Source organism: Hemicordylus capensis, chromosome 2 (genome assembly GCF_027244095.1).
Source record: "Hemicordylus capensis ecotype Gifberg chromosome 2, rHemCap1.1.pri, whole genome shotgun sequence".
NCBI lineage: Eukaryota > Metazoa > Chordata > Lepidosauria > Squamata > Cordylidae > Hemicordylus > Hemicordylus capensis.
The window spans coordinates 360,049,597-360,064,061 of NC_069658.1; the positions used below are offsets into that span (position 1 = coordinate 360,049,597).

Consider the following 14,465-nt stretch of genomic DNA (forward strand, 5'->3'; position numbering starts at 1 on the left):
CAGGTTGGGGTGACGGAATCTTCCATCCTCCTGTAGCAGAAGATCTCCGCACTGAGGCAGATGCCATTGGTGACCCTCCGACAGTCTGAGCACTTGCTGAAACCATGGTTGTTGGGGCCAGCAGGGAACAATCAATTCACAATTTGCAGACTCCTGCAGGATTTTTGCAAGAATTATGTTCAACAGAGGATAAGGAGGAAAGATGTATAGAAACTTTGACCCCAGTTGAATTGGAAAGCATCCCCTCTGGAGTTGCAGCTGATGCTGGCCCTCGAGCAATACTGGGGGCACTTCTTGTTCACAGACATTGCAAAAAAGTTGATTTCTGGAGTCCCCCAAGTCCTGAACTGTGGAAGAAAGGATGTCAAATTGACCTTCCATTCGTGTTGCTTCAGAAATAGTTGTGACCTGCTGAGATGATCAACACCCTTGAGGTGGATAGCAGTTAGGGTCATTCCTTGAGCTATGGCCCAGTTCCAAATTTGCAGGCTTAGCATGCAAAGGGAGTGGGAAACCATCCCTCCCTGGTGGTTTAGATAAGTGATCGCCATAGTATTGTCTAGGCTGATTTGAACCACCTTTCCCATAAGTGATGGTTGGAAGGACTTGAGCACCTGGAACAGCCAGAAGCTCCAAAACATTGATGGGCATCTGGCACTGGCTCGGAGACCACAGGTCCTGTGCACGAAGATCACTGCAATGGGCTCCCCAGCCTTCCAAAGACACATCCATCATGACCCAGGCAGACAGCTGAGGTACTTAGAAGGGGACTCCCACCAGGAGATTGACCTCCTTTGTCTACCACTGGAGTGATACCAGGATCAGGTAAGAAATCGTCAGCAGCATTTGAGCACTGTCTACGTTGGGCTGGATAACTGACAGAAACCAGAGCTGCAGTCATCTCAGGCAAAGTTTGGCATAGTGCACAGTGGAGTTGCATGGCTCTATCAGGCCCAGCAGTTTCTGTATTTCATGAGCCTTCTGTCTGGGAAGGTGGATATTATTCATGGTGGATATCAGGGTTCTGATGCACAAGAAGCACTCCACGGGCAGAAATGCACGCTACGCCTCCGCATCGAGAATGGCCCCTATGTAGTCACTGGCTGAAGTTTGGACTTTGACCAGTTGAGCTGATGCCCAGATCCTCCAGTAAGCTTAGGACAGTCAAAACCTGCAAAGCTAACTGACTTTTTATCCTTTCTGCCAGGAGCCAGTCGTTGAGGAATGGAAAAATGGTTAACCCTTCCAATTGAAGGTTCACTATGATCACAGAAATACATTTTGTAAATTTATGGGGCGCCGTCAACAGACCAAATGGTAGAACGTTGTACTGATAGGTCTTGGTGGACCACCGTGAACCTTAGGTACTGCCTGTGATTGTGCTGGATCCTGATGTGGAAATACGCATCTCACAGATCCAACATTAAAAACCACTCCTCCCCATGGAGGAGAGGAAGGATGCCCTGCAATGTCACCATGCAAAACGTGCACATCCACATGGCGGTTCAGCCACCGTAGGTCCAGTATTGGCCGTAGACCTCCATTCTGTTTGGGGACTTGGAAGAGCAAGGGTAAAAACCCTGCCACAGATCTGTCCACTGAACAGGCAATACCACCCCTTTGTCCAAGAGAGTCTGAACATCTTCCATCCGCGGATGGGATGGAAGAGTATACTTGATCCTGCTTAACAATGGCAGGGCCGCAAATTCTATCACATAGCCCGTCTGGACTATGTGAAGTACCCTGTGGTCTGATGTTATGTTGTGCCATACAAAGGCATGACTTGCCAGCCTGATGTTGGAGGTGGCTAGGATGGGAAGTAGCAGAGAAGTCAATGGTGTTGACACTGGGCTAGGGTATTCAGTGGACTGGCCTTGTGATCAAAGATGCTGTTTGTCTGTACTGCTGGTCTTCAGGCAGGTGCCCCGAGAGACTCTTGAATTCTGGTTAAAGGGCTTCCTATTAAAGTGTTGATATTGCTTCCGGAAGTTTCTCCTGACTGTCTGTTTGTAGGAGTATTGTCTTCTACTGTTCAGGTGGCATTTATAGCTACAGGTCTGTGAAGTAGCCAAAAAGGTTTTAGCTGTAAATTTCTAATTTTTTGATGGACTCCACGGTGATTTCACAGAAGAGACCCTTTCCATCGAAGGGCAGGTTCTCCACACAATCTTTCATGCCAGGTTGAAGCACGGTAGAGTGTAGCTAAGCGTGCCTCCATAATGAAACGCAGTCGGCAATGTCCAAGATTCGGTTTCTGCGAGGTGTTTGGCATTGCTCAGTTGTTATCTAGTTTAGAGAATAACTTTGGAATGGATAACACTGAACTTGGCTAGAAACTCCTCTGGTGAGAGGTCAGCCTGTTCTTGAAAAAGCTCATCCCAGAGGGAGTAAGCATATTTAGCAAGACAGGCAGTGTAATTAGCCATTTTTACTGCCAGGCAGGAGGTAGAGTAGGTTTTTCATCCAAGGGCGTCCAACCTTTGTTCCTCCTTGTCCCCTGGCATGGTAAATCGCCTGCCAGTCTTCGAAGACGAGGCACAATCGACATCAAGACCATAGTAACAGCAGGTTGCGGCAGTTCTGGTGGAGGGGTCATTTGTGTGGCAATAGGCACCATCGATGCCGAGGATTGGTGACGGGCCTTCCAGAGTCTGATTCTTGGAAATCAGACGGTAGTCCAGGTGAACTCAGCTATGCCTGTGAAGCATCCCCTCCTTCTCCACGAACTAAACCTTGTGTGGTAACATAGTTGGTTGGGACTTTCCATGGATGTGGACAAGTCTGCATTTGGAAAGGCTGGAAAGCCAAAGGCGCCAAATGAGTAGAGAGACAAGCCCAATATGGTGAAGTTCCCAGGGTCCTCAGTATAGATAAAGATGTTCCATCCTCCTCGGCGTTGAGTCCTTGACTAAGAAACCCATAAAAGGTTGATGCCGATGGAGTACTTTTAGTGGAATATTCAAGAATATTCAAGGGTGTTGTGCAGCACCGGTTCCCAAGCCAGCTTCCAGATCGCCATCGTTGGCATCAACATTGAAAGAGACCAGGGAAGAAACAGGACGGAGAGCGTGCTGCATACCAAGAATGACTGGAGACGGAGATTGCACCAGCGTTGCTGCGGGTGAGAGGGAGCACTCACAGCATCGAACAGTTGATACTGTGGCCAGCATCGTCTGCACTGTCACCATTGATGTCAAAGCAGGGCGTTGTGTTGTGGACGCGAAAGAATCTAGCTCCATAATCGCTGGTGTCAATGGATGAGGTCAGCGGGGCTGACTGAAGAGTCATTGAGTAAGGCATAGCCCACAAAGGGGCAGGAGTCAGCTTGGGCACAGTCTTGGCACCTTTCCCCCATTGCTTCTTGGAAGGTGGCTCCCCTTCAGCATCAGAGCCCTGATGTCGAGACTTCTGCCACTTTTGATGGGTCGAATCAGAGGGCTGCTTAGGTGCCTTAAACATGTCAATGGAAGACGTCAAAGCAACTTGCGTAGAGGATTTAGACTGTGCAATGACAGACCCTGACGCTGAGCTCAATGTCGACCTCGATACCGTACCAGATGTTCAAGGTATGGGGTTGTCCACCAGAAATCCATGCATTGATGTTCTGGGACACAGGACGTCGGGCAGCTCGCAAATGAAGGGCTCTATTCTTTCTGGTCTGGTGGGAGAAAGTAAGACAAATCTTACAAGTAGAGGTATCGTGCTCTTCTCCCAGACAAAGTAGGCAGAGTTTGTGGTTGTCTGCTGAGGGACGTTTCGCACTGCAGTGGAGACAGCAGTTAAAAGTATTTTTCTTTTCCATAATAATTAAATAAAATGATAAGAATACTCAAGTTGCCAAACAAGAATCCATTCCAAATGTAAGCCATTAAACAGTCCGAAGTCGTGTCCGAGAGAAAACAGTCCATTAGATAGAACAAAGTTAAAACTGAGAGAGAAAGAATAGTCTGGTCCGGTCTGAGTCAGAGGATAATCTGCTATGGATTGAACTGTTCTGTTCTACTATGGATTGTATTTCAATTTTGTTTTCCACAGATTAAAACTGTTACACTCTGAGGAGCTCCCTGTCCGGGGTGCCGACATAATGGTGGTCTGAAAGGAACTGGGGAGAGAACGCTAGCCCACCCAAACTGAGCAAGTGCACCACGTGCAGGCGGCAGAGCTAAGCACTTCAAGGAGCTAGTCAATTCTGCCTGAATGGCCCTGCGCAGGTGCAGAAGACACTCTTATAAGTACAATGGATCACAATCCAGATCATTTGCACTTGACTCTGACCTAACTTTGCAGTTAAGGACCCACATGTTGTGCAGTGATACAAGAGTGGAAGGACTTCCTGCCCTCACAGAAAGTCTGGAGGGTAGGTGCAGTGAAGGCTTGTTCCATGGAGGAGAATGAGTAATTGATTCTCACTTATCCCCCTCCCTGCAAAATCCCCTTTTGCCTCCAGAAATATAGGAGAACCTTATTAATCGTGGGTTCAGTACCCATGGTTTCGTGTATCTGCGGTTGGGTAAAGGGGGAAGGGTTAAACCCACATATCTGCAGGCCAGGGGTGTCCGGAGAAGACCTTAGAGATCCTTTCCAGCCGCCTATTTGACTTCAGGAGCCATTTTATGGCTCAGTTCTTTTGGCTGGGGGGGGGGAGCAGGAAACACCATGCAATTTTAAGCCAGTTTTTGGCCCTTGGGGGGCACTGAAGTACTGCTGGGGAGCCACAGAGCACAGTAGGGCAGTTTTCTGTGCCTTTTGTTGTATCTGGGGGCTGGTTTTTGACCAAATTCTTTAAATATGGGGGGAATCCACCATTTTTGGCTGATTTTCGGCCCTGGGGGGGGGGCTGATGGAGACCCATGGAGCATGGTAGGGCACTTTGCAGTGCTTTCTTTTGTATTTGGCAGTCGTTTGAGGGGCAACTGCTTTTTTAAAAAATGGGAGGAGGGAACTCGATTTTCTGCTGGTTTTTGACCAATTTCCCCCCTTAGGAACCTAACCCCCATGATTCCACTGACCCATTTACTCGGTATTTGTGGTTTCCGCATCTGCGGCACTAGCCAGGAATGGAACCCAATACCAAGGTTTTCCTGTATGTCTCTGAGGGCCACATGGCCTTTTGCTTTAGAGATCCTTACAGTAAACACAGCAGTAGATGATAGGCAGTTATCCAAGAGACTCCAATAAGATAATTATCAACAATGCTGGTACAAATAACATAAGCCTGCAGGTGTTCTGGAAGCAGGCGGACTCCATACTCGACCAAGTATAATGATCAGAGCAGCTACAATTAAGAGTTCATCAATCCTGCCTTAAGTCACACTCCGAATTGTGTTTGAGAAAGTCATCCAGGTTTCAGAACTCCTTTCTCTACATACATACTAAGCAAGGTTTGCAATCTATTCATTTATTTACATCTGTTATTTATTTAAATCTGTTGCAATCTATTCATTTATTTATATCTGGCCTAAAGTTGTGCTGTTTGCTTTGACCCCATTACATGTATGTGTAGTGACACCAGAGGGCAGCAGCAAACAGTGATAGTGGCCTAACACCAGCCGTGCCAAGAACTGTGCACCCTCTATGGAAACATCCTGCTTCCTGGAGTCTGCTGACTGCCAGAGGCTTGCAGAGCTGAAAGAATGCATGGCAATTAAAAAAGAGAAAGAGAAAGAAATCCTTAAAGCCTTGTCTAAATACGAAGAAAGAAAACTATAGAGATGGTCCATCTGGAAGCCAAACACTGTATCTGGTTTTCTGATTCAAAGGAGACTTGTGGCCTCAGTCTGGGCCTCTGAACCAAAGTCCTAATCCAATGATAATCTCTGTCTCCTCTTAATAATTTGGTGCCATATGTCTACTTTACTGCACAGAGAGATTTGTGTCAGTCAGATTTGTTCTAGTAAAAACAAAAACAAGCAGACAGAAGCAGAGACTCCCATCACTGAACCTTCCTGAGGTCTATACCCAAGAGAGTACGGAACAAAGTTTATGAGAAGCAGGCGAGGTTCCCTTTTTCCAGGACTGTGCTGCTCTAAAACATATAGAGAAGCAGTTCCTCAATTGTAAAGGAAGCCATTCAAAGGATTCATATAAGGGAGCATGCCCTATTTCCCACAGTGTCCCCCTAACAATAGCCACCAAAGTTCTCATATGCAACTCCTGCTGCTATTCCATTTCTGATCTTTCCATGCTGATCAGTACTAATCAACTCACACCAAGCTAATCTGTCTTCTCCAAGTCCCCAAGCAATACATGCATTCTGAAATGTGGTGTATGGCACCCCATTGTTCCCAGACCACATTTTGTTCACAGCTGCCCATTAATTCAGTTCTGTTCTAACATGCAGCCCAGCAAATATTCCTGAGTGCTCTCGTCTTGTTTACCACACATATCATGTTTGCGAGAATATCACTTTTTGCACCCCTCCCATGGTTTTCAGTAGGAACCCATATCATTTTATCATTCCATTTGTAAATAATACAGCCACAATGTCCCTCCATCCTTCAAATGAACAAGTCATACAGGCTGTTCGCACATGCAGCCTAACCCAAGCTAGGGAAGCCAAGCCCTGGGCCCGATCCTGACAGGGCAGCGCCATCTAGTCCAGCTTTTAACCCTGCTTTTAGCCAATGTTAAAGGCACAAATGTGCCCTTGATCCTGGCTCCAGGATCGTGTGTTTGCATGGCACAGCATGGGTAGTCTAGGAATGTGGCCCGCTAGGGATGCGCACGGAACTGGCCACCGCTGAAGTGTGCTCTTACCCCACCCCACCCACCACGTGTTTCCCCCGCCGGCACTGTTCTCAAAAACGGTCCCGTCAGGGCATCAGCGTACCTCCTTGCCACCCCAGTACGTCGCAGACCAGAAGTGGCCACTGCGTGTGTGCACATTGCACTTGCTCACGTACACACTGCGACATGCACACACGCAGCGGCCATTTCCAGTCCGCTACGTACCGGGTCAGCAAGGAGGTCTGCGGCCACCACGCCAGGACCATTTTTGAGAACTGTGCTGGCGGGGGGGGTGGGAACAGCAGGGCGGGGTTAAGAGCATCCTCCCCAGTCCTTAAAGTTATCCCCCACCCACCCACCTCGGACGAACCGACGGTCTTTCAAACCGGTTTAGAGGCCCATAAAGGGCCTCCAAACTGGTTCCATGCACATCCCTACAGCCCGCACTTGCAGCAACATTCGGTAGCTCGTCTTGTTGGCCCAGCCTCCCCACCACCACCATTTATTCGGTTGTGTGAACAGACTCATACTAAACAGCATTTCAAAACAAGGGGGAAAGGAGTGGACTGCACTACTACACCGGGAAGTCTCCCCATTTCAGCTTGTCTATGTGTACGATTAGCTTCTGCATAAAAGAGGCCTACTTTTGCCTAGCTCTAGGCAGCTTCATTTTATTTTTCAGTCCCTGTAACAGCAGCTTCTCCCTTCTTGCCATCACCAACCTGGCCAGTAAGGCGTTGATGTAGTCAGGGGTTGTTGGGTCTGGACTCAGAGGTGGGGAGGTCACAAACGCAGCAGCCTTTGCCCAGTTCTTGCTCCAATAGTGCGTTCCATCCGTCCCCAGACTGGCAGTGATTGGCTCACCAAACACTACATTACCTGCCAAAAGGGGGAGGGGAACCAGGTTAGAAGTCAAAGGTCAGTTGTATTACACAGCACAGAGGGGAAGGCAGGGACTAGACAGTGGTGTTTTCAGCAGCAGTCGCACATTTATAGCATCCAGTTCGGCTCCCAGTGGCGCCAGAATACGACAGCCACATTTCTAACTACAGCACACAGCACCTGTGTGGGGGAAAACTGTACTGACTTCCAGTCAGTTTGCAGGCACGAGTCACAAGGAGCCCTGAAAAGGCGGAGAGCTAGCTATCTGAATGCAGGGGTTCCCAACATTTGGGTCCTCAGATGTTGCTGGGCTACATCACCCACCATCCCCAGCCACAATGGCCTTCGTCCCTCACAGACATGTTTCCAGTCTAAGAAAGTGCTTCTGGGGTACCAGGAGAGCTCCAGAGTGTTTGTGCTCTTGCAGAGGTGTGCTTGTGTTTCAAAAGCATGGATACCAATGCTGCATACACACCGGTGTTTGGGGCACACACGCAGCCTCAATCAGGATGTCAACCACTGCTTGGTAGTTTCATTGGCTGTGTATGTGCCTTTGTTCTTCTAGTGGGTTTTATGCTATGGCTTTCACTTTTCACATTGCACCTTGAGGGCAAGTTTGAGGCTATAAGGGTGGATATAAATTTTTAACACATAAATAAATATTTCTTTGTATAGCCAGGTGTTGCTTGGAGAGATGAGGTCATTCAGATGAAAGGCTCATGTTCACTGCAATGACCAGCAATTAAAAAGAACAAAGCAAAGATTTTCACGCAAACATTGCGGATTGATCTAAAGATAAAGGGATGCAGCTACCCACCTTTTTTCCTGGCTTGTGAGATAAGGTCAGCAGCGCTCTTGCTCATTACTTTGGTCACATACAAGGGACAGTTAGTTTGGCTAGCAATGGTGATAGCACGGAAGACTGCTTCAGCTTCCAGCTGGAACACAAAAGGAACTTTGCTCTCACAAAAAATCCAAAAAAGGGATCAATAACTTCACATAATAATTAATTTTACTTTATTACACACACTTGCCCTTTCCCTGAAAAAGGAAAAACAAATTAATGAAAAAGAAACAATTATGAAAAGGAGTAACATCAAACCTCAGCCACAGCAGAAAGACTAAACCATAAAATGATCACCTGGCCAAACACCATGCAATAGTGTAAATGTCCTATCCAATTTGTCCTATCCAACAGTTTACCTCTCCCTCTCGTAAACCCTTGCATGCCTAATGTTCACATGTTTTGCTATAGAAATTATACTACCAATAATGCTCAGCAGCTGCACTTTGGCCTTAAAAATGAAAGCTAACACCGCCTGCTATGTGAAGCTATTTTGTTTGAGTTAAACTGGTGTTCTACCCTGTATATGCTAGAAAGCCATTTGGTAAATTAAAGCTCTGTTTGCTGGACAGAAGGGTATATTTCCTGGGGCAAAGGAAGGTGAAGAGAGATTGCTGAGACTACAAGGTCGTTCTGTTCCAGGAGAGCTGGGTGAGTGGGGACAAGGCAGGGCACAACCAACCTTCCCCCACTTGAGCCTCACTGCTCTGTGACTGCTTGTGCTGCATGCCCACACAACTGGCGTGCAAGTGATCAATGAGCAGCGAGGGGAATCACACAATGAACTGTGCAAGGAGCACGGTACATTAGTGGATTTCCCTGCTGCTTGGCGCTTTAGCTGCCTGGCTCTATGAATGCTCAGACTGCAGGCAGTCGGAGCATTCATACAACTGAGGACTAGGGTAGAAGAGTGCATGTGGTAGGTACAAAACAACAGCCTAGGTAGGCCTAGGTACAAAACAACAACAAATATTTATATACCGCTTTTCAACAAAAGTTTCCAAAGTGGTTTACATAGAGAAATAATAAATAAATAAGATGGCTCCCCATCCCCAAAGGGCTCACAATCAAAAAAGAAATATAAGGCTACCCCGGGGAAGAGCGAAGGGATTGGAACCAACCTGGCACTCCATACGAGCACAGCCCTACCCGGATAGGGCTGTGCAAGTCCAGGTAGGGCTGCTCCTGTACACAACCTTTAGGACAGGTAATGGGGAGCATCAGAGAACTCTAGCTTGCTTTTTTTTTTTAGTTAACCCTTTAACATTGATAGCCTTAGCAGCTGCTCTATCAATAATAGTATGCATCCCCTACTGGCCAGTCAGACCAACTGGACTACAGCGCATTCAACACCACCACTCCTGATTTTTCATATACAACTCTTGGCTAGTTAGCACAAGCATGAATCTCAACGTTTAAGAATCTAAAGCAAAGACTTCAAATAACCAAACAAATAAGATCTAGTTAAGTTGCCAATATATAAAGGGCTTCTTTGGGATACCAATCTATGAGGCTATGGTGCAGCATCTTGAATTAATTAGTTAAAAAACAAATTATCAATTAAAGTTAAATATATTTGCGTATTACTCAAATATCAATATAGTATTTTTATATACAGGAGAACCTCATTACTCGCAAGGGTTCCATTCCTTGGCTACTGCTGAGTAATGAGTCATTGCTATGGGGAAAGGGGGGTTAGGTTCCAGGGTGGAGGGAAAACAGGGGGAAACAAAAAAATGGCAAAATAACCCAAACAAATTTACTGTAGCGTGCTCTGCAGAGTATGTATGTTGCCAGGATCCCCCCCCCCATGTGCTCAGGAATGCCCTGAAATGCCCTGCAAAACCGTGGGAAACAGTTTTTAAAAGGTCCGGTTTTGTAAGGAAAGGAGACAACCCCAAGAAAAAATAGCGGGCAGAAGTGACCTCCACAGTCACTTCCAGCTCTCTAGGACCCATGGATACGTGGGTTTTAACCCCTTTGTATCCACAGATACTGAAAAAGGGTGTCAATGAGACATCCTGCAAGATACGTGGAACTGCGAATAGCGGTTCAACAAATAATGAGGTTCTACTGTATAGGTAATATTGCAGGAAGTATGAAATAATTTACAGTTTAACTAACAAAAGCTACACTTGTTGCATTTCCCTCTAGCAATCTCATTCATTCTCTCTCTCTCTCAACTTTGAGCCTTATCAATAAAGCAGTCTCCAAAATAAAGATTTAATCGTGTTTTTTTTTTTTTTAAACAAAACTGATTTAAAGCTTGCAGCTCTAAGGTATTTTGTATGGTTGTGTCTATGGAGTGATTTGCAGCTGGCTATTTGCTTAGGATACTTCTGTCCCAAGTATGAGGACTTTCCCCCCTGCCTATGATCCAGTTGGCCAGTTTTGCCTCCCATGACATCATGGACCTCTAACTTTTATATCTTACTATTAGAACTTTCAACACTTCATCAAGTGAGATATCTTTGGAACATTACATTATCCACTACTCAGCCTGACATCATCCTAAAATGCTTTCTGCTTGCCCAAGGGTTTCTAAAAAAGCTTTGAATACTGAACTTTTGAAAATGGAAGGGGGAGAGGGGGAAGAGGAAGCAGAGAATCCAGTAAAGATATTGCCGCAAATAAACAACATAGGTAAACTATATTGGGGGATCCAAAAAGTGTCTGCTATTGCTAGACAATGTTTGATTCATGCCACATATTTTGTTCTATAATGGCCAATTCTTTAATGAACTGATTTGGTTGGAAATGAAGGAAAGGGTAGTGAGCAATTCAGGATGTGCGTCTCATTACACACTTCTATCAGCCAGCTGGGGAAACATGGAGTGCTGCATCTGTTATGTATGTGCACTCTCTTACTCTCTTGGCAAAAGAAAAAGAGCACACAATGAACAATGGGTGGAAAAGGAGTATGAAGCAGTTCTAGTATTTTAAAGAAATGTCAAAGAATATCTTTTAGAATATGTTCACATGTTTCTTCCAATGTTCCAGACAACTGAAGTGGCATGTTTTCCACATGGCTGCAAATATTCAGCAATGGCTGAGGCTTGTGGTCCAAAACCACATCACATGTGCTATGAGGATGAGCACTGAGGAAACCATGTGTGCGGTTAACACGTAATTTCCCCCACAAAGTCAGAGTTAGAAGAAGGAGACTGTCCATGAGGCCTAGCAGCAATAAAACAGTAAAAGCACCACACAGAGCTGGGACAGCTGCCTGGTCAAACAACTTATCTCAGTTTAAGAGTCTCTCTCTCTCTCTCTCAAACCCCCAAACCAACTATTAAAATAAATCAAGCAGTCAAACGGTGTAACACCTTACCGAGACGACTAGAACAGAACTTCTTCCCAAACAGCAGAAGCATGTTAGACTTTAACGCAGACTAACCTTCCTATTTAAGGACACTTATAGTAATGAAGGTATTATGTGCAAATGATAACTTTTGCCATCTATGTTCCTTGTGGGTACAGAGTTATATCTACCGACTTTATATAGTAATTTGCATTCCTCTCAGCACAGCAGAACCATCATGGTGAGCACTGACTGCACTGATACCACGGATGGGGAGGTGGGTTGGAAAGGTTGTATATTCTGGTCAACTATTATCCTAGGACCACAAAATGATGGTTTAAAATCAACCTTAAATTAAAATGAACTTGAAGTAATATGCAAAGAAATATATAGCCTGCATGCCACTATCAGACACAATCCAATTAGTATCTTGACAGCAATTCACTATCAGGAAATCCTTCATTCTCACTCCTAGATTCCTTAAGTGTCTTGATTTTAACAAGTTATGGATTTCACAGAGATTAGAAGCTGGCAAGTTTTTAGCCCATTATTTTATAGTGTAGATATACCAGTAAAGGGCATTTAGTAATTACCCTAATTTTCAGTACCTTGCCTCTCCTCAACTCCAGAATCATCAAAAGTGAAGGCTTCAAGAATACTATAAAGAATGCATAGTTCACACAGCCTATACAGATTTCTTTTAGGGCTCACTGTAAAAACCACTCCCCACTGCTCTACTTTGTGATAAGGCAGGGGCAGAGTTGTGCGCCCAGCTTCATCGACAGGCACAAGGGCAGCCATTTTGTTCCCCCGTAACATGTTGCGTTGGCCATCCAGTCGGGGTGGGGGCTACATAAGTGGCCAGCTCCCTTCACTCACTCTCAGCTGCTCTCGGGCGAGACAGAGAGATGCTACAGAGAGAGCAACTGGGTGTGGTGGTTCCCAACAGGCTTGGGCTGTACCTTGGTGGCGTATCAGCAGGGCTGGGGTGCTGTGGTGACTCTGCTTTTGGCCAGGGAACCGTGACGGGGTTACCACAACTGTTTTTAACTACTCACCATTTATTTGGCCGTGCCTTTCCCCCTATATTTTTGCTACTCCTACACTTTTGTTTTGTTTATTTAAGCTGTCCCTCCCCCCACCCTTTTCATTTCCTTAAGTTCCAAACTTTCTTAATGGGTGATGTATTCTGTGCCTTTTAAGTTTCCTTTTCTTTCCATTTAAACTTCTGCTTGTACTATCCTCTTGGTGTAATTGAGGTGCTATTGATAGACTCCTCTCCTTTTACAATCTAATCTTGTATGGTTGGTTTGTCTTTTGGCTCCTTAGTATACTAATTCTTCTGCTACCTTCCTTAAGTTGGTCCCTTTAAAACTGGGATTTCCTATGTATGTTATTTAACCTTTATTTTCATTGCTTATTTTCCTAATAAGTTGCTGCCTCTCTCTTTATTATTATTAGTTACTACATTTATAAACCACCCCATCCAGAGGCTCTGGGCGGTGTACAACAACTTTAAAAAGACATAAAAACACCCAATTCAAAACACAGTGCTAAAAACAATATAAAAAAATTCAAAAACAATTAAAACCATCTAAAACCAATTAAAATGCTTTTAAAAAAAATTATGGTTGTGATTAGGTCTTAAATCATTCTAGTGGGTGATTAATTCGTTGGGTCCTTGATTTGTTTTTGTTTTTAAAGGAGTATAATAGGAAATAATAATAGTTTATGAATGTGGATACTGAATTAATTCTTGATTGATTATATGTTGGTGGGGTTGCATAATTGCTAGAAATATGTATAGGTATATACGGGTATATTTGTAGGATTCAGATTCAATACTTTCTAATTGAATAATGTAAATTATTAAATACTCTCTCCCACTTAAAAAGGGGGGTAGAGGGTGAATGAGTCATATTATAGGGAATCTCTCTCAAAGTAATCATTGGTTAACGTTATTAATTTGCATTCGAGCATCTTTGTATCCCTTAAAATTTGGTTATTTGAGGCAATTAATCTGTATAACTGGCGAGTCATAGAGGACATGGCTCCTAAAAAGGCCCGGGAAAAGCTAAAGGCAAAGAGAAGGCACCAGCTTCTAAACGCCTGGTTCACCAACCTGTCAGGCCTCCAACCTCCTCCTCTTCTAAGGATGAAGGGCAGGTAGTCATGGCCCCTATTTTGTCTCGTTTAGACACCTTGGAAGCCAGTAAGAAGGTTTCTGGCAGTGAGACTTCAGATACATGGTCTAAAAGGGTTTCTAAATCTGCTGATAAGCAGCTGTGACTTTTGCAGACCATTGAGGCCAGGCTTGATGCCTTGCAGAGGCATGCTGGTGAGAAGGTTGCAGTTGTTGAAACCACCCCTCCGGTGTGGTCCCCTCGCAATAACACTCGACGCGGATGTTGGTCCTTTAGGGAGTTAGATATAAGTGGGGCTTATCCTCCCTGGGTCGGTCATTTATCTCAAGTTGGCGGGGGGTGGGGGGGATGCCGGTTTGGCCTCTTGGTCCTGGTTTCTCCCAGGCGGCTTGGATGGGCCCTGCACCTGTGCCTGTAGGCAGTAGTACAGAGACAGTTTAAAAGGTTGCATATAAATTGACGCCATGGGAATGCAAGTGGATGGGTATTGATAGACCATCAGGACTTAGATCGCCTTTGCGGGGTACTGATGTTGGTGATAAAATGACAAAATTGACCCAAGGGATAA

The 14,465-nt window shown here is 45.3% G+C and overlaps 1 protein-coding gene across 4 annotated transcripts in view; it reads right to left on the minus strand.

The window, feature by feature from the left end:
- The window catches only part of DPYSL3 (dihydropyrimidinase like 3), a 104,623-nt gene that overhangs the window by 10,229 nt on the left and 79,929 nt on the right, over positions 1-14,465 (minus strand). For all 4 annotated transcript variants that reach the window (XM_053289112.1, XM_053289115.1, XM_053289114.1 and 1 more), the window contains 2 exons: positions 8,426-8,546; positions 7,449-7,605 (listed from right to left, as the gene is read on the minus strand). In XM_053289112.1, coding sequence (XP_053145087.1) covers positions 7,449-7,605; positions 8,426-8,546 — 278 coding nt within the window. The remainder of the gene's footprint in view (positions 1-7,448; positions 7,606-8,425; positions 8,547-14,465) is intronic.